General features: G+C 34.0%; 1 protein-coding gene and 1 pseudogene across 3 annotated transcripts; both read right to left on the bottom strand.

Moving 5' to 3' along the window:
• Positions 1-2,419: 2,419 nt before the first annotated feature.
• On the bottom strand, positions 2,420-5,296 carry LOC127835939 (serine/arginine repetitive matrix protein 2-like; annotated as a pseudogene).
• Positions 5,297-15,423: 10,127 nt separating this feature from the next.
• Positions 15,424-25,103, bottom strand: LOC127836612 (hemicentin-1-like). 3 transcript variants are annotated; one of them, XM_052363279.1, is made up of 13 exons: positions 24,973-25,103; positions 24,436-24,789; positions 21,723-22,028; positions 21,238-21,528; positions 20,745-21,032; positions 20,035-20,319; positions 19,316-19,603; positions 18,921-19,235; positions 18,492-18,782; positions 18,246-18,359; positions 17,887-17,959; positions 17,561-17,613; positions 15,424-17,374 (listed from the first exon to the last, which is right to left on the bottom strand). In XM_052363279.1, the coding sequence occupies exons 1-13, from the start codon at positions 25,028-25,030 to the stop codon at positions 17,184-17,186; spliced, it is 2,907 nt and encodes a 968-aa protein (XP_052219239.1). In that variant the 5' UTR covers positions 25,031-25,103; the 3' UTR covers positions 15,424-17,183. The 3 variants fall into 3 exon arrangements, with proteins under 3 accessions (XP_052219239.1, XP_052219240.1, XP_052219241.1); XM_052363280.1 differs by having other exon boundaries at positions 18,246-18,311; XM_052363281.1 differs by lacking the exon at positions 24,973-25,103 and having other exon boundaries at positions 24,440-24,564.
• Positions 25,104-26,387: the final 1,284 nt, after the last annotated feature.

Raw genomic sequence — 26,387 nt, 5'->3', positions numbered from 1 at the left:
AATCAATTAGCAATCCTATTGCTGAGACTAGTTTGTTAGTTTGTGAGTTTGCTAAGTATAAAATTGTCTCTCTATTGTTGTTTATATGCATGTACATATATTAATATACATATATTATTATCTATTGTATATATTAATGATGTAAATACTTGTTGTAAATGTGTTAAGCTCTCCATGCATGGAAGAAATAAAGAATCTATACATGATACTACAAAAGTACGACTTAATGAACGTCTTACGCTCATACGTCCAGGATGGAAATTTCCCCACAAAGCAACAATGGAAGAAAATAGTTGAGCAAAAAGTCGTAATGAACATAAAAAACGAAATACAGAGTCACATCAAAGGCTATGATCAATGGGGAGTAAATGCGCTTGTAATAGACTCCAATAATTACTCCCCTCTATGGAGAGAAGCAAAAAACAATCCAAAAATAATTAACGTGTGTAAAACAATATTGATTAGCAAAGGTGTTAAGAGTTGGCCATTTCAATACGAAGGCACGAGATATGCGTCATTATTTTTATTTGCTGACGATTCTCTAAAAATAAATACAATGCATTTATAATATATACAGTCAAACATACCAAATTATTAACATAGTATTTAAATAAATCAAACGATTGCGCGTATGTAATAATAATGATAATACATACAGAAATACATATACAATATAAGTACCAACAATATATTTACCGATATTAATTCTTCCATACACAAAATGCCACACAAACGCCACACTCTTAAAAAAATTTAAACTTAACAGATATTTACGTAGAATAACAATGGATAAATGACGTCGGATGCGTATATATATATATTTCTCGCCAACGTATGACGTCGGATGCGTATATATATATATTTCGCGCCAGCGTTATAATTAAATTTCCCGAACGGCGTTAACAGATACATAAGAGCGTAGGTTCTTATACTCCCCACAATGAAATATCTCAGTATTTCATAACATATCATGCATTGTGAGCTGTATGGTCTTTTAAACCAGAGACATCTAAATGTCAATTAAATATCAATTAAAAATTCAATTAGCCATACTAATTGAAACACATATATATACATTCTGCATAAAGCAGATAAGCATTACTCACTATGACACTGACAAGGTAAACAGTATTTTACCTGGGGAAACCCAAAACAGTCATGCGTACGATAAGCCGAGTAAACTTGAAATCTGTAAATAATGTCATTAACTTAATATACTTATCATCAAAAAATATTTAATAAGTGACAAGAATAAGTACAAACAGATGCAATAATAGGCAATTACATTCTTCACGAAATACTTATGCTAGTATAATAGATCCTTTCTTTTCACCATTAATGATCTGAATAAAGAACATAGTTTCATGTAACATCATTTACTATAAATAACATGTATGAAATCATCACATATGCACTTATAACATTCATACCGCATCATTAGAACTGGACAGGTGAGTATTATATACTTAATGTTTATTATTAATGATACACATTGTCACATTCATGCATATTATGTGTCAATTGTAACATTTGCAAAATAAACATAACTGTGACAAACAATTCCATCATCGTTGAAAGAAATTACATGTGTATACACATTTGACATTCTATATCAGATGATAAAATTTAAAAAGTTTTTAATACAACAATTGTATATAACGATTCAATCAATTTTAAAGTGACTTGAATAAGTATAATCAATTTAATGTGTCAATATAAAAATTGTTGTATACAAACTACATAAGTTACATGAATTACATAACCATTTATAACTATTATTCAGTCGAGGGTTCAATAACCGCGAGTTATGAGTCATTCAAAAAATACATACATAAGAACCTTAGTTCAGGATTGTAAAATTCTATGGAGTCCTAGATCTCAGCCTCTAACAAGCACAGTTTAGTAATAGGTTTCACTGATTGGGAACCCCGAGTTTGAACTACACAGCTACGCACGTGCCCATCCCTTCCAGGAATGACCTTGACAAATCGTCCCAAAGGCAAGTGTCCCCTCCGTACGTTGTCTTCGGCGCTGTACTTCTCCTCCCTGTATGTATCTTTTCTCTCCACACTTCTGCTTTTACTCCTACTGTATAAGCGATCTTTTCTTTTCTTCTTCTTTCTTTCGCGTGCCCTTGACATTGACCTTAAACGACTTCTACTGAGGGACTTTTTCTTCTTTTTTCTTGTAGTTGATCTGCTCCTTCTGCGACTGTCCCTGGCTTTGTGTTTGCTATCCATGGTCTTCTTTGCCTTCTTTCCGGCCTTTTTGGGTGCCTTCCTCCTACGTGCACCGCGCTTGCTGGCCTTCCTGGCACGCCTCTTCCCCATTGCGGCTTTCTTAAGCTTGAAGCCTGAACCACTCTTGGTCAACATGCCGTTCTTCACACCAGCGGCGATGACACGCCTCACCACGAAGTTCAGGAACCCGCCTGCCAGATTGCTGGTGCAGCCACGTACTTGCGGATTGCCTGCGGGGAAGCGCCCTTCTTGGTACCGTTTGCTGCGATGGCATGTGCCACCATCTTCATTACGGAAGCCACCTTACCAGTTAGACGCCTTCTGGACCTGGGCCTGCTCCTGCGTTTTCCAGACTTGCTGCGCTTCTGGCTCTTCCTGCGCCTGGATCTGCTCTTCCTTTTCTTTGAGCCAGACCTCTTCTTGGACTTGCTGAGTTTTTTTGAAGCCTTCTTGGTCTTGCTTCTCCTACGCCTAGACTTGCTGCGTTTCTTTGAAACCGACCTCTTCTTGGACTCACTGCGTTTCTTTGAAGCCGACCTCTTCCTGGACTTACTGCGTTTCTTTGAAGCGGACCTCTACCTGGACTTACTGCGCTTTCTGGATTTGCTCGCAGGCTTGGGAGATTTACTCCTCGAGTTCGACTTCCGCTTCGGAGACGCTGCCTTTGCCGCAGTCGCAGGAGACTAGCTCTGTGTCGACCGTAAGTCACGCATGCCATGGTCCTCGGATGTAGACGCTTTTGCATTCGGGTTCTTCACACTCGTGTGCGTAACACTCGTGCGCGCAAATAAGTCCGAAACACCAACACTTCCGGTCGATGAAACGCCCGCCCGTCCACCGTCCGCGTGCACATCAGGCCCCGGATACTCGGTTGCAGATCTCGGTGCCAGATTGGAAACGTTAATCGCGACACAGTCCTCATCATCGTTCTTAGTCCCGGACTTGTCGCAGTCTGCCTCCCTCCACACGGATTCCTCTAGGACCGCTTCCTTCAGCTCGCACTGCGTGTCAAACAGCTGTTGCTTTAATTTAAGGTCATGCCTCTCCTTGATTCTCTTTAGTCTATGCTCGAGTACTAAGCGTTTAGCCTTTGCTTTCCGGAGTTTCTTTATGGCTGACCCTGACGACGCCGAACTTATCCGGCTTGCCACGGAACACGCGTCAACCTCTTCCGGTGTTTTCTCGTCAGTTGCTGTCCACTGGGAAACCGCTCCCGGAATTCAACAAAGTTCTCTAGGCAATTTCCATACGTCAGTTCCAAATTTTCAGCCACATCCGGCGCTGAGCACAATTCTAAACACTGGAGATGAGCATTTTTGAACTGTTTAAATCTCTCGCAAAGTTTCTGGTATAAAACTTTCACGTGATCGATGTTTTCACGCGACCTCTTTTTTTTCTCCAGTTCATTGTACAATTTCGTCATCAACGCCTTTTGCGTCGACCGTTTCCTTTTGCTGTTTACAAAGTCCATTGTGGTTTTTGTTTCTTCCATGTTGCACGGACAAATATCTTGAATTTTTAAGAGTTGGCCATTTCAAAACGAAGGCACGAGATATGCGTCATTATTTTTATTTGCTGACGATTCTCTTAAAATAAATACAATACATTTATAATATATACAGTCAAACATACTAAATTATTAACATAGTATTTAAATAAATAATTCAAACGATTTCGCGTATGTAATAATGATGATAATACATACAGAAATACATATACAATATAAGTACCAACAATATATTTACCGATATTAATTCTTCCATACACAAAATGCCACACAAATGCCACACTATTAAAAAATTTAAACTTAACAGATATTTACGTAGAATAACAATGGATAAATGACGTCGGATGCGTATATATATATTTCGCGCCAACGTATGACGTCGGATGCGTATATATATATTTCGCGCCAACGTTATAATTAAATTTCCCGAACGGCGTTAACATTAACATTAACATAAGAGCGTAGGTTCTTATAATAGGTATGTTTGTATCTAGACAGTATGTACGAGAATGCAGACATTGTTGCGTGTAAACCGTTAATCTCGTAGTTCATAAAATGTGTTATTGTCACTTGCTAGAGGATAAGCAAAAAACATATATGGACAATTTTAATTGAATGCATCGGAATTACGGAACTTTCGCGCTTCATTCACTTAAATGGCTTAGAACAAAGTGCATCGACGCTGAAAATGATACCGGAAAATGTTGAGCCATCTTTTGTGCATTTTAGATTGTGCAAACTAGTGTTGGACGCTCTGAGTCAGTTTTTATGTGGTTGTTGTTGCTTTTTTTACACATATGTTGACATGTCGATACAATCTATGTTAGTGTATCTTAACACTATATAGCAGTCTTCCGGAAGGCAAAACCTGTGACAAATATTAAGTATATTCGTATATTATGTCTTTATTTTCGTTTTCGCTTCAAGACATATTCTCGGCGAATAAGATAAACTGGAAAAGGGTGATTAGTATTACGCCAATGTGATTATATTCCTTAGGAATTAACGATTATTTATCATCTATCTATAATCTAGTATGTTATACTTATAATCTAATGGCTGTATTGAGTTGTTTCAGTTTGATCTTTTGTATGTGTATATACGCGATTGTACTTCCTTGCTTTATTATATGATATGCTCTCCATGAATGGAGGAAAAATAAATGTCTATCCATCTAGCCGCTAGATAGAAACATCTTTTCGCATTAATTTAATGCAAATCTCTTGTATACAAAAAGTAATTTCATCATAGTCGTCATCATCATCATCATCATCATCATCATCATCATCATCATCATCATCATCATCATCATCATCATCATCATCATCATCATTATCATCATCATCATCATCATCATCATCATCATCATCATCATCATCATCATCATCATCATCATCATCATCATCATCATCATACATCAATATCAACATTGATATCATCATATAATCATCATTATCACCATCATTACTATCACCATCATCCCCACCATCATCAGCATCATCATAAGCAGCAGCAGCAGCGGTAGCAGCTTCATCAGCAGCGGTCGCATCGGAAGCATATGCATAATCCTCCCCATTATCACAATCATCATAAAATCACCAATATCACCGCTACCATAATAACTATTGTAAATATTGTACATTCTTCTTCATGATCAGTATAAATAACCATCATCATTTATTTTCGTCGTCATCATTATCTTCATTATTAACATCATCGCTCTCATAAACATCCTCCTCCTGATGTTCATCTCATACCACAGCGAAAACGCAACGACTCAATTTGATTAAAAATATCTACAGTTTTCATAACTATAAAGACAAAGCATAATCCCATTCTAAACTATAAAATTGATTTTCATACTTTGTTAAAAGGCAATTTTCTAAAAGTACACATAATAAAATCGACAGAGATCGAATAGAACGCGTTCCAGAGACGTGTGTGCTTATTTTCTGTAAAAAAGATGTTTGTATAGGCATTCAGTTTATACATTTAAAAACCTTTAATTGATACATAGTTCGGAAAGGAAATATTTTCCCTCTGTATTTTCCGTCGGAAAAATCTTCTTACACATATATAATTAATTAATAAACATTACCATAAGCGGAGATTTTCCCGTGCAAACTACCTAAAAAATAAATAAATAGAAAATTATGAAAATATGGACAAAAGCTTGAATGGTAATGCCGTTTTGTTGGTACTATGAATATGTTAGATTTTATCACGATTTCAATTATAATGACGACCATAATGTGATGAGATAAGGAGAATATACAAATTAATGACCCCTAGCTTAAATATAGCTTACAGACATAATTCATATGTGATGTAGGCAATAAAATCGACACCTTTCCCATATAACCGATAAGACAAGTTGAGGTTCTGAAATGTTTGAGTTACAAGTTATTTCGGTGACTTGACTTGACTACACACACGATATATGATAAAACACATTTTGTAAACATTTTTAAGTTTACTATACAAATCAATGTTGCGTGATTGTTTGTTATTTGAAGGACTACTTTAACCCTTTAAAAAAATAATTCAAGCAAATAACAATAAACATCAGTAGTATACATTGTTCTTTAGCTACCATGCATAATGGTATGCGTTAAAATAGAACAGTGTGACGGATAGCTTTATTTGTTTACAATTCTATGTTTACTATTCAATAATTGTTTCGTTAGTTTTTGATATTTGAAGGAATTCTATAAAAGTCCCCCTCTACCCCCAAAAAACATCGCAAGTGTACACTGTGCTTTAGCAACCCTTCATAACGAATGTTTATGACTGCCGACCACTATGATTGAATTCAATTCTATATAAATAATCAATTTTGTATTTATGCGACACACACTCAATATATAATTATAGTTTAATACTTAAAACGTAGTTAATCAAAATAAAGATAAGTTATGATCTTTGAAATACTTAACTTATGTTTGTGCATGTTTGTCCAAATTTTGTGAAATGTGATTCGTGAGCCAACTATAACTTTATCATTCGGACCCTTCTCCCCACCTAACAAACGAGATGAAACTCCTGATGAGATCCCCATCTTATCAGATGAATAAACGGGTTCAGTGCTGAAAACTATGCTTGCGTCAAAACAATGTGTATGACTAAGACTAAAACTCAAACTTAAAATTAAACTTAAACGATGAACAAGAAGAAAATATGAAGACGATGAGCAAAGAAGACAACTTAATTGTAACATTTGTTTTCTTACTGTTAAACTATAGAAACTAGCATTTATCGCCACTCAAAAAGGGATCTTTATTACACGTTGTGCTCCACCAAGATAAAATTGTGGTACGTCAAACGGACAACAATAACATCGCTAAAGTTTTACACATAAAGTCCAATCAGAGGTTGACTTCCAAGAATACTACGGCATTACACGTTGTGCTCCATCAAGATAAAATTGTGGTACGTCAAACGGACAACAATAACATCGCTAAAGTTTTACACATACAGTCCAATCAGAGGTTGACTTCCAAGAATACTACGGCATGTTTAAACTGTTGATTATGGCAAAATGCTGTTTTAGTACTAATTAGTACAATAGCGTCGGTTATAAAATAAAAAGTGTATGGCCTTTGATGATCCCGTTCAATGAAACAGTAATCGAATCGACGGACAAATTTGATAGCTAGCATTGTAACATTAACAAAGAAAATATGAAAAAGCAGAAGCAATAGTAGTAAAAGTAGTTGACAAAGCATTGTTGATATAATTATTATTATTAGTAGCAGTAGCAGTCGCGGAAGCAGTAGCAGATGAGCAGAAGCATAAGCAGCAGCAGCAGCAGTAGCAACAGCAGTAGCAGTAGCAGAAGCAGTACTAGTACTAGAAGCAGTAGCAGTAGCAGAATAATAGCAGTAGCAGCAGCAGTAGAAGTAGCATAGCAGTAGCAGTAGCAGCAGCAGCAGCAGAAGAGCAGACGAAGTAGAAATAGCAGTAGCAGTAGCAGTAGAAGCGGCAGTAACAGTAGCAGAATCAGTAGTAGTAGTATCAATAGCAGTAGCAGTAGCATAGCATAGCAGCAGCAGTAGAAGCAGTAGCAGAAGAGCAGAAACAGAAGCAGTAGCAGTAGCAGTCGCATAGAAGTAGCAGTAGCAGTAACAGAAGCAGCAGCAGCAGCAGTAGCATCAGAAGCAGCAGTATAAGCAGTAACTGTAGCAGTTCAATGAAACAGTAATCGAATCGCAGGACAAATTTGATAGCTAACATTGTCACATTAACAAAGAAAATATGAAAAAGCAGAAACAATAGTAGTAAAAGTAGAAGACACAGCATTGTTGATATAATTATTATAATTGGTAGCAGTAGCAGTAGCAGAAGCAGTAGCAGATAAGCAGAAGCATAAGCAAAAGCAGCAGCAGCAGCAGTAGCAGCAGCAGTAGCAGTAGCAGAAGCAGTAGTATTACTAGAAGCAGTAGCAGTAGCAGAATAATAGCAGTAGCATAGCAGTAGCAGTAGCATAGCGGTAGCAGTAGCAGCAGCAGCAGCAGAACAGCAGAAGAAGTAGAAATTGCAATAGCAGTAGCAGAATCAGTAGTAGTAGTAGCAGTAGCAAAGCAGTAGCACTAGCAGTAGCATAGCAGTAGCAGTTGCAGAAGCAGTAGCATAGCAGCAGCCTCAGAAGCAGTAGCAGAAACAGAAGCAGAAGCAGTAGCAGTCGCATAGAAGTAACAGTTGCAGTAGCAGCAGCAGCAGTAGCAGCAGAAGCAGCGGTATTAGCAGTAACTGTAGCAGTAGAAGTAGCAGCAGAAGTAGCAGTAGCAATAGCTTAGAAGAAAGTAAAGAAGACACATATATTGTAACATTTGTTTTCTTAGTCTTTGTTGTAGGAGTATTTGTTACATAAATAATACATACAAAAGATGTCTATATACTACTGAAATAAAATAAATCAATATTGATTTCCTACACAGCCATTGTTCAATCACCTGAGAGACATGTTTTTATTGTGGCCCAATATATCGTGTATTACTACCAGTATACCGACTGGAACACCACATGGGGCGAGGATTAACAGATAAACTAGACCGTTAATTAATTTTGCACTTAGAGGCAAACGACACTTTAACTAACTGACAATTTGGGGATTGTGATATGTGTGTATCTTATCTGAAATTATCTAACCTAATTCAAAACCTAATATATAACATCAGCATTATCATGGACAACAACATCATCATATATCCTTTTCGTTATAATGGTATCATCCTCACAATAAAAAAGGTAAAGGTGAAGGTCTTTTTTATTATAGTGTCACCACTATTGAAAGGGCCAGCCAATTTAGCTTATGAGACACCTATGCGTGTATACCATGTACCTCCCTATGTTCAATATTCGTTAACAATAAATGTGTTTTATCTGACGATCGTATACTATGATCGAAATTCAACTGAGCCAAACGTGCTCATAGTGACATTAAGTTATCAATTTTCGTCCGTGGTGCGTCTCTTTCGTGCGTCGTCAACTGTGAACATTAAGAACATTCATGTCTGGAAGAAAATGTATTTTTATTTTTAATGTAACACAACTAAATCAATATGGAAAGTCTAAATATACAATACAAGTAACGATTGCACTATATTGTACAAAATGATTAATAACGCGTAATTGTTCAAGTTTACAGGTTAAAACCTTTATTAAAACAATGCATGCCGAGTAACACAAAAGGTAAACAATATTTGTTGTCGCCTATTGCATCTTGGTACCTATTGTCAATATACACATTGTACACACAGTGTGTTCTAATGTATTGCGAATTATTCTTCAAAGGACGGTGTAATTTGTACAACGATTTAAAATACATTATGTTTCACTTCAATGGATAACCCGTTTTTTTGTGATGCCATCATAATATATGCGTATATTGTTGAATGATTTTAAAAACAATGTTTAATACATACAAAATAAATATGCTATCTTACATTTAACATTAATATAAAATGTCGACCGATTTAATCCGTAAACTACGGCTTTGCCTATAGACTGCATGCTATTCAAAGCATTACACTGGTGTTCTCTTTTGATCTGTCAACCCGATGTTGTTTATTACAAGTGTTCCCAGTGCCCACAGTGTTTGCTCCCTTATCCATGAAAATGTTTAGGCTGGCTACGTTAAAAAAAGCGGTTTAGGTTATTTTTGATGATAACAAGTGAGCTCTCTCCACTCGACACTATTACCGTGTCTCGGAAACTTAATGTTGACAAAAGGCCCATACAATAGACCCCCCCCCAACAAAAGGTCATATTTTTAGTAAGCTTCCAATCCAAGGCATCACAGTATGCCAGACACATACAGGATATTAGAAATAATCACAAAATACATACATCATATTTTAAAATGGCTTATTTTCAAGAAGAGAACAGCAATTATTTAGAAATAGGCACTAATTCCGATACGAACTAAGTAAGTGTAATGTCACCATAAGATCGCTTATGTAATAAAGATGCATGCTTATCGACGAAAGCATTTTATAATTATTGGAGACGAGAACATTCTGTCTAGCTTTTGTATTGAAATTGCTTTCATGATATACACAAGGGTATTTTTTAAATAAAGTAACAACAAACACCAACAAATACCAACTGTTACCCGACGCATAAGACATGATGATTTTGCTATGTTCACGCTATCAATTGAACAAATGCGGATGAATTTAGGAATAGTACGTTCTTTGTATTCTAGTAGTATTTCCAGTATAATATTTTCCAGTATTGAGCCTTAATCATACCGACGGGTGGCTGGTTTAGTTTACAATAAACCTGCACTGTTAATAAGACTTGATTCCTCTTGTTGTTTTATGTATAAGTAAACAATACAATCACGATTACTATCACCGATGTCTCACAACATTGAGCATTATGGTGTGCGTTTGCTATTTATCGTGTGTTATTAAGTAAAGTATATTCGTTAAAAAGATGTTTATTGGCTCAAATGACAAGATTGGGAAGATTTATATATAATATTATTTTATTTGATGTGTATAGATTTTATGTTATGATATCCTACTTCTCAAAGACGGTTGTTCACTATCACAAATTAATATAATTCCAAAGTATTATAGATTTCGTCCAAATTTGTTTAAGTTTATCGAACTACTTATTAGTTCAAAGAAAAAAAAACGTTTGGAAAACTAGCCATGTTGTGTGTAAAAGGCTTTGCAATGCGAGAAAATGTCTTATATATGTAGTATACATTATATATCTAAATCATTAAACAACATTTTTACATTATGTGGTCATTGAGTATTTGCCTCTTCCATGTGACATTCTCACTTAAACATGTTGTATTTAATTTATTATTGAAAAGATCTTTCTTTGAAATGATGTATGTTTTGTATTTAATTGAAACGCTTGCTGTTATTGTATATGTATGTTTATTACGATGAGCTTTATATATGCTTTAGTCAAAATAAACTATTATTTTCTGTTATGTTCTATAACGGTCGTATCAACTACTACTCCTAAAGCAATTTTACAGAATGGCAATTTATTGTATCAACTTATTCGCACATAACCTATTCCAAGATAGCAAACAGAGACACGAAAGGTTTGAACGATAAATTGCGATAAACAAGTAAACGTAAATACACTTAAAATTAAAAGTCGCGAATGTAAAGTACAATTAACTATAACACTTGAGGTTCAATTTTGCCATAATTAAAATAACAATCTTATTGAATTCAATTGAAGTATGATCTGAATAAATCGTTTCCACTTAATGTGTTTACGTTGATTAAACCTAACAACAATTACACTTAGTAATTTAGGTCATAACATTCTAAGTTCAAATAAGTATGTTCAATATTTTTTTTGAATGTCTTTAATCAACATTAAATTCATCCAAAAAAAACAATGTTTTATACCATATAAAAACATTGCAAAATACTTTTTTATTAAACCATTTACTAGCGCTTGTTATTGATAATTAAACATGACGAACACTTTATTATTTTATAGTGCCTTATATGGGCTAATATTTAATATACTATTATATACATATCCGAAATACATTTGCATTTATCTCCACGCATATGAGTTGCTTATTTTGACTTATAGTATAAGTTCTCTTTAAAGTGAAAGAACAGCATAGTAGCAAACCTAAGCTCCCACCAATGTCTCAAAACTGGCAGATTTACGGTTTGCATTGGATGTGATCGTGTGTTAATCAGAACATAGTATTTCATTGCAGTTGTAACTATCCTATTGAAACACAGCAAAATTGGATACATATGTTTATTTACACACGGGTTTAAATAGACTGTTAAAAGCGATTCTTAACTACAGCTAGTTCAACATAACCATTACGGCCGTTAATTTTACCCCCTCTGATATGATTTTTATCAATTCGATATGAAGTTCAAAGCACTCGACCGACGTACAAGATGTGCACGTCACGCACACATTTAGTGGCATCTTGGCTTTTGATATTTACAACAAGTCCTATGTTCAACTTGTTAACATTAATTTAGGTGCATGTTTAAATTAATATTAAAGTGTTTGACATAAAATCCTGATTATAAATTACTTAATATGCGTATACACATTATAATACACCACTTAACAAGTGACAAAGACTACAATGGAAGAGTAATAATTCATTAAGTTTTAAAATACTTAAAATTGAATCGATGATTCTTGAATTGTAAATGACACCAAACTTTGTAAGGACTTTGAAGTCGGACACACTATGACACATTGGGCGTTCCTTTCCAATTGCAACTAAAACAATAATGGTGATGGTGACAATAAACGTATATTTCGTTCCTAAATGCATGCGCACTTTTATAAAAATTACACGTTACGTGTTGTTGATCTAATTGACATCTCGCCTGGACGAAGATCGCTCCACACACTTAGTCACGTGGCTAAGCGGTTAGAAAACCTAGGCAAGCTAATATCAAAATGGGTCTTTACCTATAGATTGATTACGCGATTGTTCGGATGGTTTGTATGGACTTTTTTCACACCTTATAACATTGGTAAATGAGATTTGCGTCACATATTTATGATGCAAATGTAAACCAATGTTAGTTTATAAAGAACATTAACTGTATATAATACCTCTGCACTGGTATTTACCCATTTGAATTTGCGAAAATACTAACGAAACATTTTGTCCACAGGTATTTGACGCGAACAGTGCTTTATAACTGAAATTTAATTTTACACGCTTTCTGACACCGAAATCCCCCATGTATAAAAGTGCAGATCAACAAAACGGTGGAATCGATTCGTTTTTATAAAAATAGTAACATATAATTGTTTGCGCTTATTTCTGACATAAAACGCAATTTATAACGTTTATTACGTTAAGTTACGCAAATACCAATACTCCCTATTAGTTTACACATGCATGTGATATAATTCATAATTAATATTGCTTATGACATTTCAGTTTCTGGAATAAATTAATTTTCTATAAGGAGGATTTTGGTAATTTTGGTTATTCTACATATTGAAGCTTCCATTCGCACTTGTCAATACCACATTTCGGCGTTGGAAATTGTAGACATCAAATTCCTCTAAATTATCTCGCTGGCGCTGCATGTACCACTGTGTTAGAAATACACATATTTGTAATAAAAAAACTTTATAAAGCTTTATAATTATCTATTTTAATTGATGATAAATCCATAACTGAAACCCTTACACCTGTTACATTTATTTTTTCTGATGTTTTTATTTTTTGGATATGAGAGAAAGATGATAACCTATATGTTGTGTATTTAAAGGAGCAGTGCATCTTTGCAGATTTCAGTTTCTTATTGTTCGCATATTATAACTTCAAGTATAATAACTGAAACCAGACACGGACTATAAATTAATTCTTTTGCAGTAAATATGTCACATACATGTAGTGTATGGAGTTGATGGAAAACTACTTGTACATGAACAATTAAGACAGATATAGCCCGGGGGCAAACACACATCGTTGTGTGTTAGTGATCACCGATTTCACCTTAAATTTGGCGTCTTTAAAACCCACTGTGGTATAGGGTCGAATTTGAAATTTAGCCCTTCACCACTTAGATACGTTTTAATGCCCTCGAAGGACGGAATATAGTGGTCGTCTGTTCGTCTGTCTGTCATTCCGTCATACTTTGCGTTAAGGTTTCGAAAAATGCTAATAACTTCTATATCCCTTGAGATATAACCTTCATAGTTGGTATGCATGTGTATATGGACAAGGCCTTTCCATAAGAACACAAAGTTTGACCCATTTGACCTCGATCTTGAACTTAGGGTCCGCGTTTAGGTTTCGAAATCTGCGATTAGGTTTCGAAAAATGCTCATAACTTCTATCGAAGCGTTTAAAGGGGGCATATGTCATCCTATGGTGACATTTCTTGTTTGAAATGCTTTTAGTCCCGTAGAAAGTTACATTAAATTAAATATATTTCATACTTATTATACAATTTAAGTGTTTAAGGCTTCATTTCGAATCCTGAGATACTGATGAGCAGCAAACAGCATACAACCTGAACATAATGCCAGTTACTCTTAGGCTGTTCTGGTGTTATGCTGTTTACACAAAGCCATCACTTTGCTTCTGATTGTGGTATAGGGTCGAATTTTACATTTAAGCTTCTCAGACAATAAATTAATTGAACAGTTGCTGCTTGAAAAGACATCACAGACTATGTTTACCGATTATTGGTTTATACTTTTGTTGTAATATTAGCATATTGTTATATAGTCAGATTAATTTCAAATGTATACAAGCAGAAAGGTTGACTAAAGTATGTGAATGTGTTTAAATTTTAAATATAACCCTAACATTTTTAAGAACTGTATGCATAATAAGACAACATTTTTTTAATTGAATAGTAATAGTTATATTTGTTGATTCAACATTCACCAAAAATTTAAATTTCATACTACATGTACTGTGATGTGATTTCAAATTTTGAAACAGAGTATAAGACACAGTTTCTCAATTGATAATAATGTTTTGAAATTTTGAACACTCATCTTTGAACAAAAAACAAGAGGAAAAATATCATTAAGAAAGTAAGGAATTTAAATCGACTTAATAAAAGTGCAAAGCCATTTTTATTGACTTTTCTCATTGTATAGTCCAATTACTCATAAACGCCTGACAAGGAAATTATATTTCATTGTATATTCCAATTATTCATAAGCACCGGACAGGGAAAGTATATTTATAACAACAATTAACACAACCCCCATTGTGTGTGCTACATATGTACTTGTCAATAGGCCGGTACAAAAAAAACGGGGAGAAAGAATTCAAAATTCTAGATTGCTGCAGCAATACTTATGGTGTTTAATAATTAATGCATTACTAAAACTAATTTACAAGGAGTATAAAGGGGCGAAAACTTCCTATGACCAACTAGTCTGAAACGGGTAATTTTACAATTGTACAAGTCACAATTTCCTGTTAATCAGTCTGCAGACAACTTCAATTTTGATCTTACAAAACGATCAAAATTTTTGTTATAACCTGTTCTATTTTTTAATTTTATCACTAGATTACCACAAATCAATTTTGTACAGAATGACTGACCAAGTGACTTCAATAAACATCCTTTACATCTTTGCTTTCTGAGGTGTAACTAAAGACGAAACAAATTCATTTCAAACTAGAGTGTTTCAAATTTACAAGAAAATAAAACAAATGCAAATATGTAAAGTAGTGTTAGTTTTATTTTGACTGTAGCATAGAAACATTGAAATATATGGTGGCATATAGATTACATCCAAATTATATATTATGTACACACATGAAGACCTAAACATGAGACCTCATATGCCAACATGAAGAACATTATAATTATATTGGATTCCTCATCAATGCAACAGTAGAGATATTTACAATTGGTTAACAGACTTGTAGTTCATGTTACAAAACTTCTTCTTGTATGATTCGAAATGGATTTTTTTTCTTCATAAAATACTAATCACTTTCTTTATATCTATCTACATGGACGTAAATCTTATTTACACATTTTTTTTAAATTTCATGTCCTATTTTGTGAACAAAATAAAAGAAACCCGTTAAATAAACAAGAACTAGGCATTCGGCTTGTCTAGAAAATGGCGGACATGTCGTTAGCAACCGGCGTGCACGATTTATTGATCGCAGATTGGTCGATCGATAATTAGATAAGAATCTGATTGACAGTTTGCGAGATGTCAGTTCGATGACCGTAACGTTTAGCTATGATTTCAGACCGTAAATAATTCATAACCTTATCTAGAACTCGTAAATGGGGAATAAACACAAGGACATCCCAATTTTCCAATTGAGTGTCAGCTCTTTTTTTAACAACGGTTTTGTGTTGGATATTACACAATGTATGCTTATTTATTATATGGTCGCTTATGTATGCGACCATATATTTGCATGTATATATTGTTCAAACATGTATTGAGTATTATTTACTGAAGCTATTGCATCTACCTAGGAACTTTGCGCTTAACATATTTGTAGAGCTCCAATTGTTAAAGAAAATGTATTTGCGTTTGTAAAAGCAACGGTTTGCTTTTTGTTTTTTGTGACTGTAGATTTATTTGTTAAAGAGGCTGGCCCTTTCTTGTCTATGTGCACTTTAACCTGTTACCCAAACATTTAAAAAGAATACAAACCGACCCATGTTTCCTAATTCTTTGCTTACGATGTTTCGCAACTATGACATTCAATGTTCAGTTAACATGTTTTTATTAACCAGTACATTTAAGTTTATTGTGTTTTTACGTTCTTTTCTTATGGATTTGATACTTTGTAAAATAAACTAGGCGCTTATGACAAGATATAAGAACATATCTTTAAAAGGAATTAACTCGTTTTTTTCATATGCAAAATATCACATATTACTAAGATAAAGATAGTAGAGATTGCGTTTGAATAATCTTGAATGCCGTTGTGGTGTTCAAATGATGGTATGTCTCTTTAAGTAATTGAATGTTACACTTACGCAGTTGAGCGCGAGTTTGATGATTAAGACGATTGTGTAAATGTAAACAACAAAACCGCCACATTATATTAAGCACTACAACAAACATGAATTATATTATCCAGAGGTTCTGGCAAAATACAACGTTCACTATAAGTAGTAAATACAAATAAATGTATATATGTATAGCTTCATATGAAACTGATTGAAAAAAGTGTGCGTATAGTTCCGTCTGACATAATCATTCTTTTATTTGACCGTGATTTGTTTTAAAATATAAAAAAATAAAAACAATAAGTGTGTTATATATATAAAAAAACATTATAAGAGCAGAAATCAACGTGGTCATTTGCATATATAATTTAGAAAAATACTGAGGACATAATAGAACAGAATATTACATATATAGGCAGTATGTCAATTCGATTTTTCATCATAAAACTGAAATGTAAATACATAAATATATATGTAAACAATTACCAAACGCGACAGTCAATTAGTGAACAACTGTAAATTTACGTATTCCGGATCGGTCGTTGAAACATCAGTTTGCCCCGATGCAGATATCTTTGCAGATGTAGTATTGTCTCTTTGAGCATTACACGTCGACAAAATCGAGTTATCACGACTTTCAAGCTCCACAAGTGTTTTGTTCTGATTGGCATTGCGGGATTGTGATGGGTCTGGTAGAACAACACACGATTATTTAAGTGGATATCTAGGTTAATATAGCCTGAATTGTTCTCTTTCTATTTCAAACAACACGTGCAAACATTCAACGCTAATATGTATACGTTGTCCTATAAGTACTACTTATTCCAAACGTGAAGTATTTAAATCAATCAGTAATTTATATTATTAAGCCTTACCGATTATACAGGTTGCATAACTTCCATCTGTTGTTGAGGCGTCGTTGTTGCCCCTGAATGCAAACATAGTGTTGACATCTCATCAACTTTGTATCATTAGAAGCATAGTGTTTTTATAAAACCAGTCATCCTAATAGAACGGAAATACATTGTTCAGGTCAAAGCATTCGCAAACACCTACTGAATATGGTAACCACCTGGTGTCTTACGCAAGGATACAACTAGTATTTTGGCGCTTTTAAAGCATAATGATCGTAATGTTTATGTTCACACTTTTAAGCAAAAACTAACATGAACTAATGAGTTGAAAGCGTGCTTTCACTTACTGCCCTCGGATAAGATCCTCATACTTGGTCAACGAGGTCCTTTTCGTTCGGCAATGTTTTGTTGTGATTAGTCCTGTAATGACGTAGACGACAATATATCAAGTATTATTTAGAATAAGTATTGTCCAGGTCATACGGCTTGTTAATCATTTATTTAATATTTACAAGCTTTAACAAAAATAAATGTCATTATACGGGTTTCGATTTAATTGAAGTATAAAGCTATTTAATGAACGGTTGAACATACAAGTATGCATTGCAGTAAAGTTTTACCATGTGATCTGCATCTCCAGATAAGGGCGGACACGACTATGATAACAACGACTCCTAATATTTCACCTGATCTTAGAGCAATTTACCTCGTGTCCTGTGTTTCCATATAACAACTAGAACGGCGACGATTATGACCACTCCTGCAGCACCACCTATCGAGCCCCAAATAGCAGATGAAGTCGGTCCCTTACCAACTATAACTGTACATATATATATATATATATCATTAATAACGTTTGTAAATATACATAAAATATAATGGTGTTATTCAAGCTGTCGATATTCAGACACAAATTTCGATACATATACATTATATAAGAAGTTTTCAATACCTGCACCAAACAGTGTAGTTATGTTTATTTCTTGTGTCCAATCCGACTGTCCTATTGTGTTCAGCGCCATCATCTGAATTTGGTATGTCGTTCCAGACTTTAACCCATCAATTGTCCAAATATAGTGAGAAATGTTTAAGGGAAAAAACATCCAGCTTCCATCGCTTAATGCTTTGTACCTTATAGTAAATGTTTGACTTTCTCCGCCATTGAAACCAGGGATCCATTCGATAATCAGTTCCGTTTGTCCTGTTCTGCTTACTTGTATTTCTTTCGGAACTTCCGGTTTTGCTTTGAAATACGGTAAATGTGATAAATGAATATGATATTTTAAACGATGCCTTATGTAACACGATGTTAAACACATATTTAATGTAGTTAATTTGAGATGAATGTGAAATAAAAAAATGAGGAGTTACGGGTACATACATAGCGCTTTTAAAGTGAACACTCTCACTGTTGAACCCCATTTGTTAGAAACGTTCACCATGTAGTCGGTATAATCTTTAAGTTGCACATGGAATATTTTCAGCTGTGTCTGCATGCTATCATCAGAGATTGCGACCACAGAGTTGGCGTCATCGGATAACAACCTCCAACTATCAGCATTCCGCTTGTACCAAACGATATCTTGTGAAGTCGGCTTAGGATAGGCAATTATTGTGAATGTGAACAACACAGTGTCGTTAGGCGCTCTGTACAATGTTGTAACCGGGGGAGAAAATGGCGATGTTCTAGGCGAGCCTGTTAAAACAGTTTGTGCTAATTTATATTCTTTACCACTGATTGAAAAACAAATATTTATATTGATATAATATACTTACAGTAAACAAAAAGTGCCAGCCACTGTCTCCCTTCGTTATAATGATTTTTTGCCGAACATGTATAGTTTCCAATATCATATTCACAGTTTGCTTGTTGAATGTGATATTTAGCTTCGTTTCCTTTTATTTCAACTAAGATTCTTTCATTCCCACGGGTAGTATTCATTAAACGAACCACAGGCTCGGGGTCACCATCTGCATCACATACCAGATCTACTGTCTCACCCTGGTTAACAACGATGCTATTGTTTGATTGATTTGCTTTGAATACCCGTACATATGCTTCGTCTGGAAAAAATGTGTTTTAATTTTACTTTTAATACCAAGAAATCAGTAGGCAAATTGCAGATATACAAACAGTGGATATTGTATGATTAACAACAATTTAGATAAATATTTCCGCAATTATGACATATTTAATTGTATTTTGCACAGTGATAAATATCGAGTACGTGTTCAATTCAAAAGTAAAAACACGTGGGATAAACACTATATTATGAGTTACAAACAAGCTAAATACGAGTTTTGTTTACCAATGTCATCATGTTTTGTCAATATATGCATTATTTCTCAAATTCTTCTTCCAACGACGGAAAAATTATACAAATATACTGAACCTTTTTTTCGCTTGATTTGTATATAAAGTCAGCATTATTATATAGCTATATTTATTCTTAAATGATTGAACACCTGTGTACTAAATAATTGTTTTATCTTACATTCAACATTTATATAGACTGTCGACTGACTTAATCCGTATAGCACTTCATTAGTTATTGGTTGCATAATGTTCGAAGCATTACACTGGTATTCCCCTTCATCTGTCAATCTAATGTTTTTTATTGTAAGTTTTTGCCCAGTACTCATCACTTTGCCAGTGTCCTTCCTTATCCATGAAAAGTTGGAGGCTGGTGGATTGCCAACATTGGTCAAATTGCACAAAACTGTGAGAGAAGTGTTGAGTAGCACGGTTTGGTTCTGTAGACGTTGTACCTCAGGCGAGTCTGTAAAATCAAATAAGCCTATTACTGTGTACTTTATTAAAGTACGCGATCTTATTTTGACAAAATCTGCTGATGATCGTTATTAGATTATTCATATTATGTAGTGCATACATTGGCTTGACGAAACAACTGTTCAATATATAGAATAACAGTTGATGATCAATATATAATCAGAGATGTTCAGCAATTGTAAATGTTAATTACTATATGCACTTACATAACACTTCCATTAAAACGGTAACATGTGACTTTGATTTGATCATTAAATGCATTTCAAAGTGCATTTGAGTTTGTTGGAATTGTATACGTGATTTTAGGAACACCAGGGCCATCTACAGACATTAAATTATGTATGAATGATTCAGCAAATAAAAACAATTATATAAAATTAGCAACGAACTTTAAATATGTGCACCGATTCTTACATAATACTATCGCGGAAATGTTTCTTGTTGCAGAAGACGTTGATGTTTCTCCATCAAATTCAGTCATAGAGTTTGTAGCTTGGCAAGTCCATACAGCGTCATGCTGTACACTTGTGACGCTCAATGTAGATACAACACTCAGTTGTCCATTCCAGAATACCGTAGCCGGGGGATTGGCGTCACTAGTACAGACTATGCTGATGTTGTCACCTCTCTGTACTCTTATCGTGCTATTATTTATGTCTACGTTCTTGTCATTGCTTGATAACTTCGTAATGACTGGTGGATCTGTAATTGCAGAGTTAACTATTTTTAATGGTATTACTACGTTAACATTGAAGTGCAATGCCAAATTCTAAAAGAAGTAACTTTAAAGCTTTATTTACATTCTGACATCCATTTCATTATTTTAAAGCGATTATCTTACAAGAGATATTTGCCTTTAGTTGTACCAAGAATGTTAACTTATCTAAATGGTTTTATTCCAACTTACACAATACGTTAATTTGTAATGCGATATTCTTCTCTTTAGCCTCTGCGCTATTTGTACCATCCAATGTGCGCATAACATTATATGCTTTGCATGACACGTTTCCGTTATTGCGAGTGAATGCACACTTCAGAAGAGCACCGGTCGACCGTCCGCCCGGGTAAGTCCAGTTATATAAAGGTTGTGGATATCCGGTGGAGAAACAATTCAAATGAACGAGTCTATCCTCTCGTATTGCGAAACCAGTTGATATACTTCGATTGTTGACAGTCACTATTGGGTTCGAAACTGGGTCTGCAAACAAAATATCAAACGAGTTAGTTTTAAATACGTCGAATAAAAAAATCATTCAGCTATCGTTTTCTGAATGTCGGAAAGACATTTTGAAACAAGATGCAATAGACATAACGTAGCAAAAGTAACAAAAAAATCATTAAATATTTAAAATGAAAACACACCATACATTTTAAAACTTGTTTAGTACTTACACTGTACTTGAATGCTCATGTTAGCTGTTAGAACTTTACTTATGTGTTCGAACTCATATTTTGCAACGCAGGATATATTTCCACTACTGTACCCGTTTGCGTTTGGTTTATATTGCAAATCACTCCTTGCTACATCATCATTGTTCGAATGTATAGCTAGGTGTGTTATGTTTCTGTTGTCAATGAACCACTGAATACTAGCTGCAGGCCGGCTCAATGAAGTGATGCATGTAAAGTTCGATACGACATTGAAAGCAGGGTACGCAACCGACGTCCGTGGTAGAATGGTCAAGGAAGTCAGAGGCACTGGAAATACAACAATGTGTGTTAACACTTTAATTAAGTTTTGTTATTTGACAACATTTAATAGTGTCGATCTAAATTACGGAGCTTTAAGTTTCAAACGATTTTGAAATCTTTGACAAACTTTAAGTTTGATTTAATGAAATGAAATCAATAGCATGTCTTTATTCAAATTCATGTACGATACAGGGCAGCTCGTTAACATTATACAATTCCTTCGGTGGCACTCCGATCTGGAAACCACGTTCGTGTAAGGCCACCGGAGCCAAAAATATACACAGGAAATAACACAGAATGCGGTGCAAAACTGTTTTTGGCGGTGAGCGTCATGTACCTACATCGCAAAGTTTCGTGGCGATTGCATCGCGACCTTATCTAGATTACCTGTCATGAAAACTTCAATTTCAAAGTACTTTTTCATGCACACGTTTACTAAACAATGTGTGAGCATGTATGTAACAAAAACCAAATGAATGAATTATTTAAAAAAATTAAAATATAGATTCGCAATTTAACTTTGCATTAATTTGTATTATATATATATATATATATTATATATATATATATATATATATATATATATATATATATATATATATATATATATATATATATATATATATATATATACATATTTACATATCACTGCGCCTATTTAAGTCGCTTCAATTACTGAAGACTTTATGAAGGTAGAAAAAAGAATTATGAACCAAATCCATTATATACATTATTTGTAGAATGGCCAGTGAACATGTTTGAACTAAGATGTATATGAACAGTTTTATATAATGTTATCCGAAAGTATATCGATTATATTCTGGGACAACATTATTACCTAAAATAGTTCATTTATCGTTTGAGAAACTGTACTATAATACACAAATTACTAGATTTTTTTAATCGTTTGTTGTTTTCTAGTGGATAACAACCCTGAAAGTAATATGAGCAAATGTGTTACCACCCACTAGTAAAAGAACCCACGGCAATTCTACATGAGTATCCTGTTAATTGTACATGTTTAGCCTCCAATTAATTATTGTGTAATGTGCAGTCTTACACCTAACACGATTTTGGTTAATGCTGAACCGACACATCAAATGCGCCCTTCCATTTTATATAAAACGAAAACTATAATTTACAATATATTAAAGCGTATTAATAAAGTATCCCTTTATGTTGTTAATGTTTCAAATAAACTTTATGTTTTGTGTTTGCATGAACACAAACATGTTATCGGATTCAACGCATATAAATCGCCGCAGACCACATTGCTGCCACCACGTAACTGTCATTGCTTGCAATGGACATTTTAACAAACACTTTTTCTTGACCAATACATTCCCATGATCATATTCCTCGACAAATTTCCTCATATGTTTATGAATTGTGTCAAGATATTTAAATGCAAAAGCTGGAAGTTATAATTATAACGATATATATATATAATTACATCGTGTGTCAATGTTGGTATTGAAATTTCTACAACGTATGAAGTCGAAGAGCTCATAAAATGTTCGTCATATATAAACTAAGCTCTTTATGTTCGACACGCACATTTTGAAACAGTTTGTTTTTAAAGATCATCATTCTGTAGTGTGTTCTTTATTAAGATTTATATATCGATAATTGTGTAAGATGGAATCTTTAGTGATTCAAATTATTGCGCGTTCGCATATGAGTTGTTTACTGGTTACTGGTTCACATTCTTAGCGTTAGGCTATATTCTGACGCAATATAACGATAACATGATTTAATTCATTAAACCATAAAAATACCATACAATGTTCTTCTAAATAAGCCTTTACCGACTCGAATATCTGATCATTGACGTAGCTTAACGTAAATGTATTTCGTCCAGTTTTCACACAACTAGTATTTCAATTGGTAGCATCAATCTGAATGAATATCGTAACATATTGTGTGATAACAGTATACACATCTATAGTGGATTTAACACACGATGTTTTAAAACCTATATCCCTTATGCAATATCAATGTTGACCTCTTTATTATAATACAACTCGTACGACACAAGCATAACGTAGCAAATGGGTAAATGCAATATAATTGTGTTTTGTAACAAAGTTGACAACTAATAAATCCAGTTGAAGTATTTGCCGCAATAAGCATCTATCAAGGTGGTGGTATTGGGCAAAGACGTTTTGTGCATATATAACATTAAAGCAAAATATTAAATAAACTCTCTTCACTTTTCCTACATTTGCTATGAACAGTTTCTTTTGTTACCACCAAATAACTTTAATTCACTTTACAACTAAAAGAGAAGTAGTTTTTGATCCGAACCTTGTAAGAGACGTAGGAATATTATTATTAATACTAAAATAGAAAGTCGACACGATTAAGTAATAGTTTGATTGATAAAAATAATATTAACATATTGATTACTTACATACTAATCTGATTGTGTAGATGTTACTTTCAAGATTCACATTCGAAATTACAGCTTTGCACAGCCAGCGTTGACCGTCATTTGATACATTCGCCGACTTTATAGAACATGAATAGGCCTGTGATGAAGAGCAGGAACACTCCATAGCATTGTTGTTTGTTATACACGAGTTAGTTTCTTTCACCCACTTTTGAAAAATGACCGTTTCTATACTTTCTGATCCTTTTTCTCTTTTTAACCAGGTAACAGTTTTCGGCGTAGATGGCGTTGAACATCTTAACGTGATGCTGCTGTTGACGAAGATATCATTTACATCCGTGGTCAACGTTAACGTTAATTGCGTTGTGTTAAACCCTGTATTGAATAATGATTGTTATCTCTTGATGACAATAAGTACGAACACATTATATGAAAACGTCATATAAACATCAAAATTATGTATGCATTTCGAATCAAATTTCGTATTTTTCAAATGTAATTACCAATAGCGTGCGCATTATCTGTACATAACTTAAAATAGTGTGCATTATAATATACCTTTTAATAGAAATATCCAAATCATATAAAATATACAATTAAATACGGAGCAACCCATTGCTCACCGAGTTCCGTAATAACACAATCCTTCATGCAAACGGGCTATTGTCGGTATATGCTAGTCGGAAGTTATAGACAATTGTAGTTACGGCTGTGTAAAGGCCTAGTGTATCATGCTTTGCAAGGTTTGATAATGAAAAAGCATATATATATATGTATATGTACGAAATAAAATATCCTCGTTTATTATCCGTTGATTGCCTAACGTTTAACAGCAACATAGTAAAAAGCTGTGCGATTATTTATGGAAAACCTTGTCTATCCCTTAAGACATAAACAAAACCTTTCAAAATCAAATTAAGTGCGCATTTGTTACAGCAAAATACTTTTGTATAAACGATGGTCCGCTAATATGTGATATCTGCTGAAGTTGTGAACCAGACAATTGATGCTTGTGATTCTCATGCCGGCGTAATCAATACCAAATTTATGATTTTCTGCATCACTGCGGGTTCCGATCGTTTCTTAAATTACATTACTTTTGCGATCCGGGCTCTTCCAAACCAGATAAACAGTGTTGATACGTTTCGGGTCTGGAAACAAAAAAATAATAAAAAACTGCCACGAAAACTGTACTAAAGAAAAACGCGTTAGAGAGTTTCGCCGTTTGTAGTAAGCCTCACCATATATATATATATATATATATATATATATATATATATATATATATATATATATATATATATATATATATATATATATATATATACAAAACGATAGGACAATAAACTGTTATTTCGTTCATGTATGCAATTTGTTATGATGATTTTATGTTATGGAATGCAATAACAAGATGTAAGAGAAGACACGCCAAAACATTAACATGTCCCTTACTCCGGTGGCAAAGATCTTCTTCACGTAAATACATGTTGATAATGATTATTGTTACATCTTGTATTGGTTTTGTTATTCACTGTATCATAATTCGATGAATACAAACAATTTTGCAATAAATAACAGGTAAATACAGTGCATGTATTTGAAACACAAAAGTTTTTTCTTAAGTATTGTGTCTGCATTAAATTCAAGTGAACCAAACCATTATTAAAGGGGCCTTTTCGCAGAGTTTGGCATTTTTTAACTTATTCATTAAATGCTTTATATTGATAAATGTTAACATTGGATCGTAAAAGCTTCAGTAAAAAATCAAGAATAATATTAAAAAAAGGAAAAGAACATTGCCCGGAGCAGGTTTCGAACCAGTGACCCCTGGAGTCCTGCCAGAGTCCTGAAGTAAAAACGCTTTAGCCTACTGAGCTATTCCGCCGAGTACACATACTTGACGTATTTTATACCTTATATAATCAATCTTCGTAGTTTCACAAAATTTAACGACAAAAACAGAACTCTCCAAA

This window comes from Dreissena polymorpha, chromosome 6 (assembly GCF_020536995.1).
Source record: "Dreissena polymorpha isolate Duluth1 chromosome 6, UMN_Dpol_1.0, whole genome shotgun sequence".
In the NCBI taxonomy this organism is placed as follows: domain Eukaryota; kingdom Metazoa; phylum Mollusca; class Bivalvia; order Myida; family Dreissenidae; genus Dreissena; species Dreissena polymorpha.
This window is presented reverse-complemented; position numbering and strand designations above follow the sequence as displayed.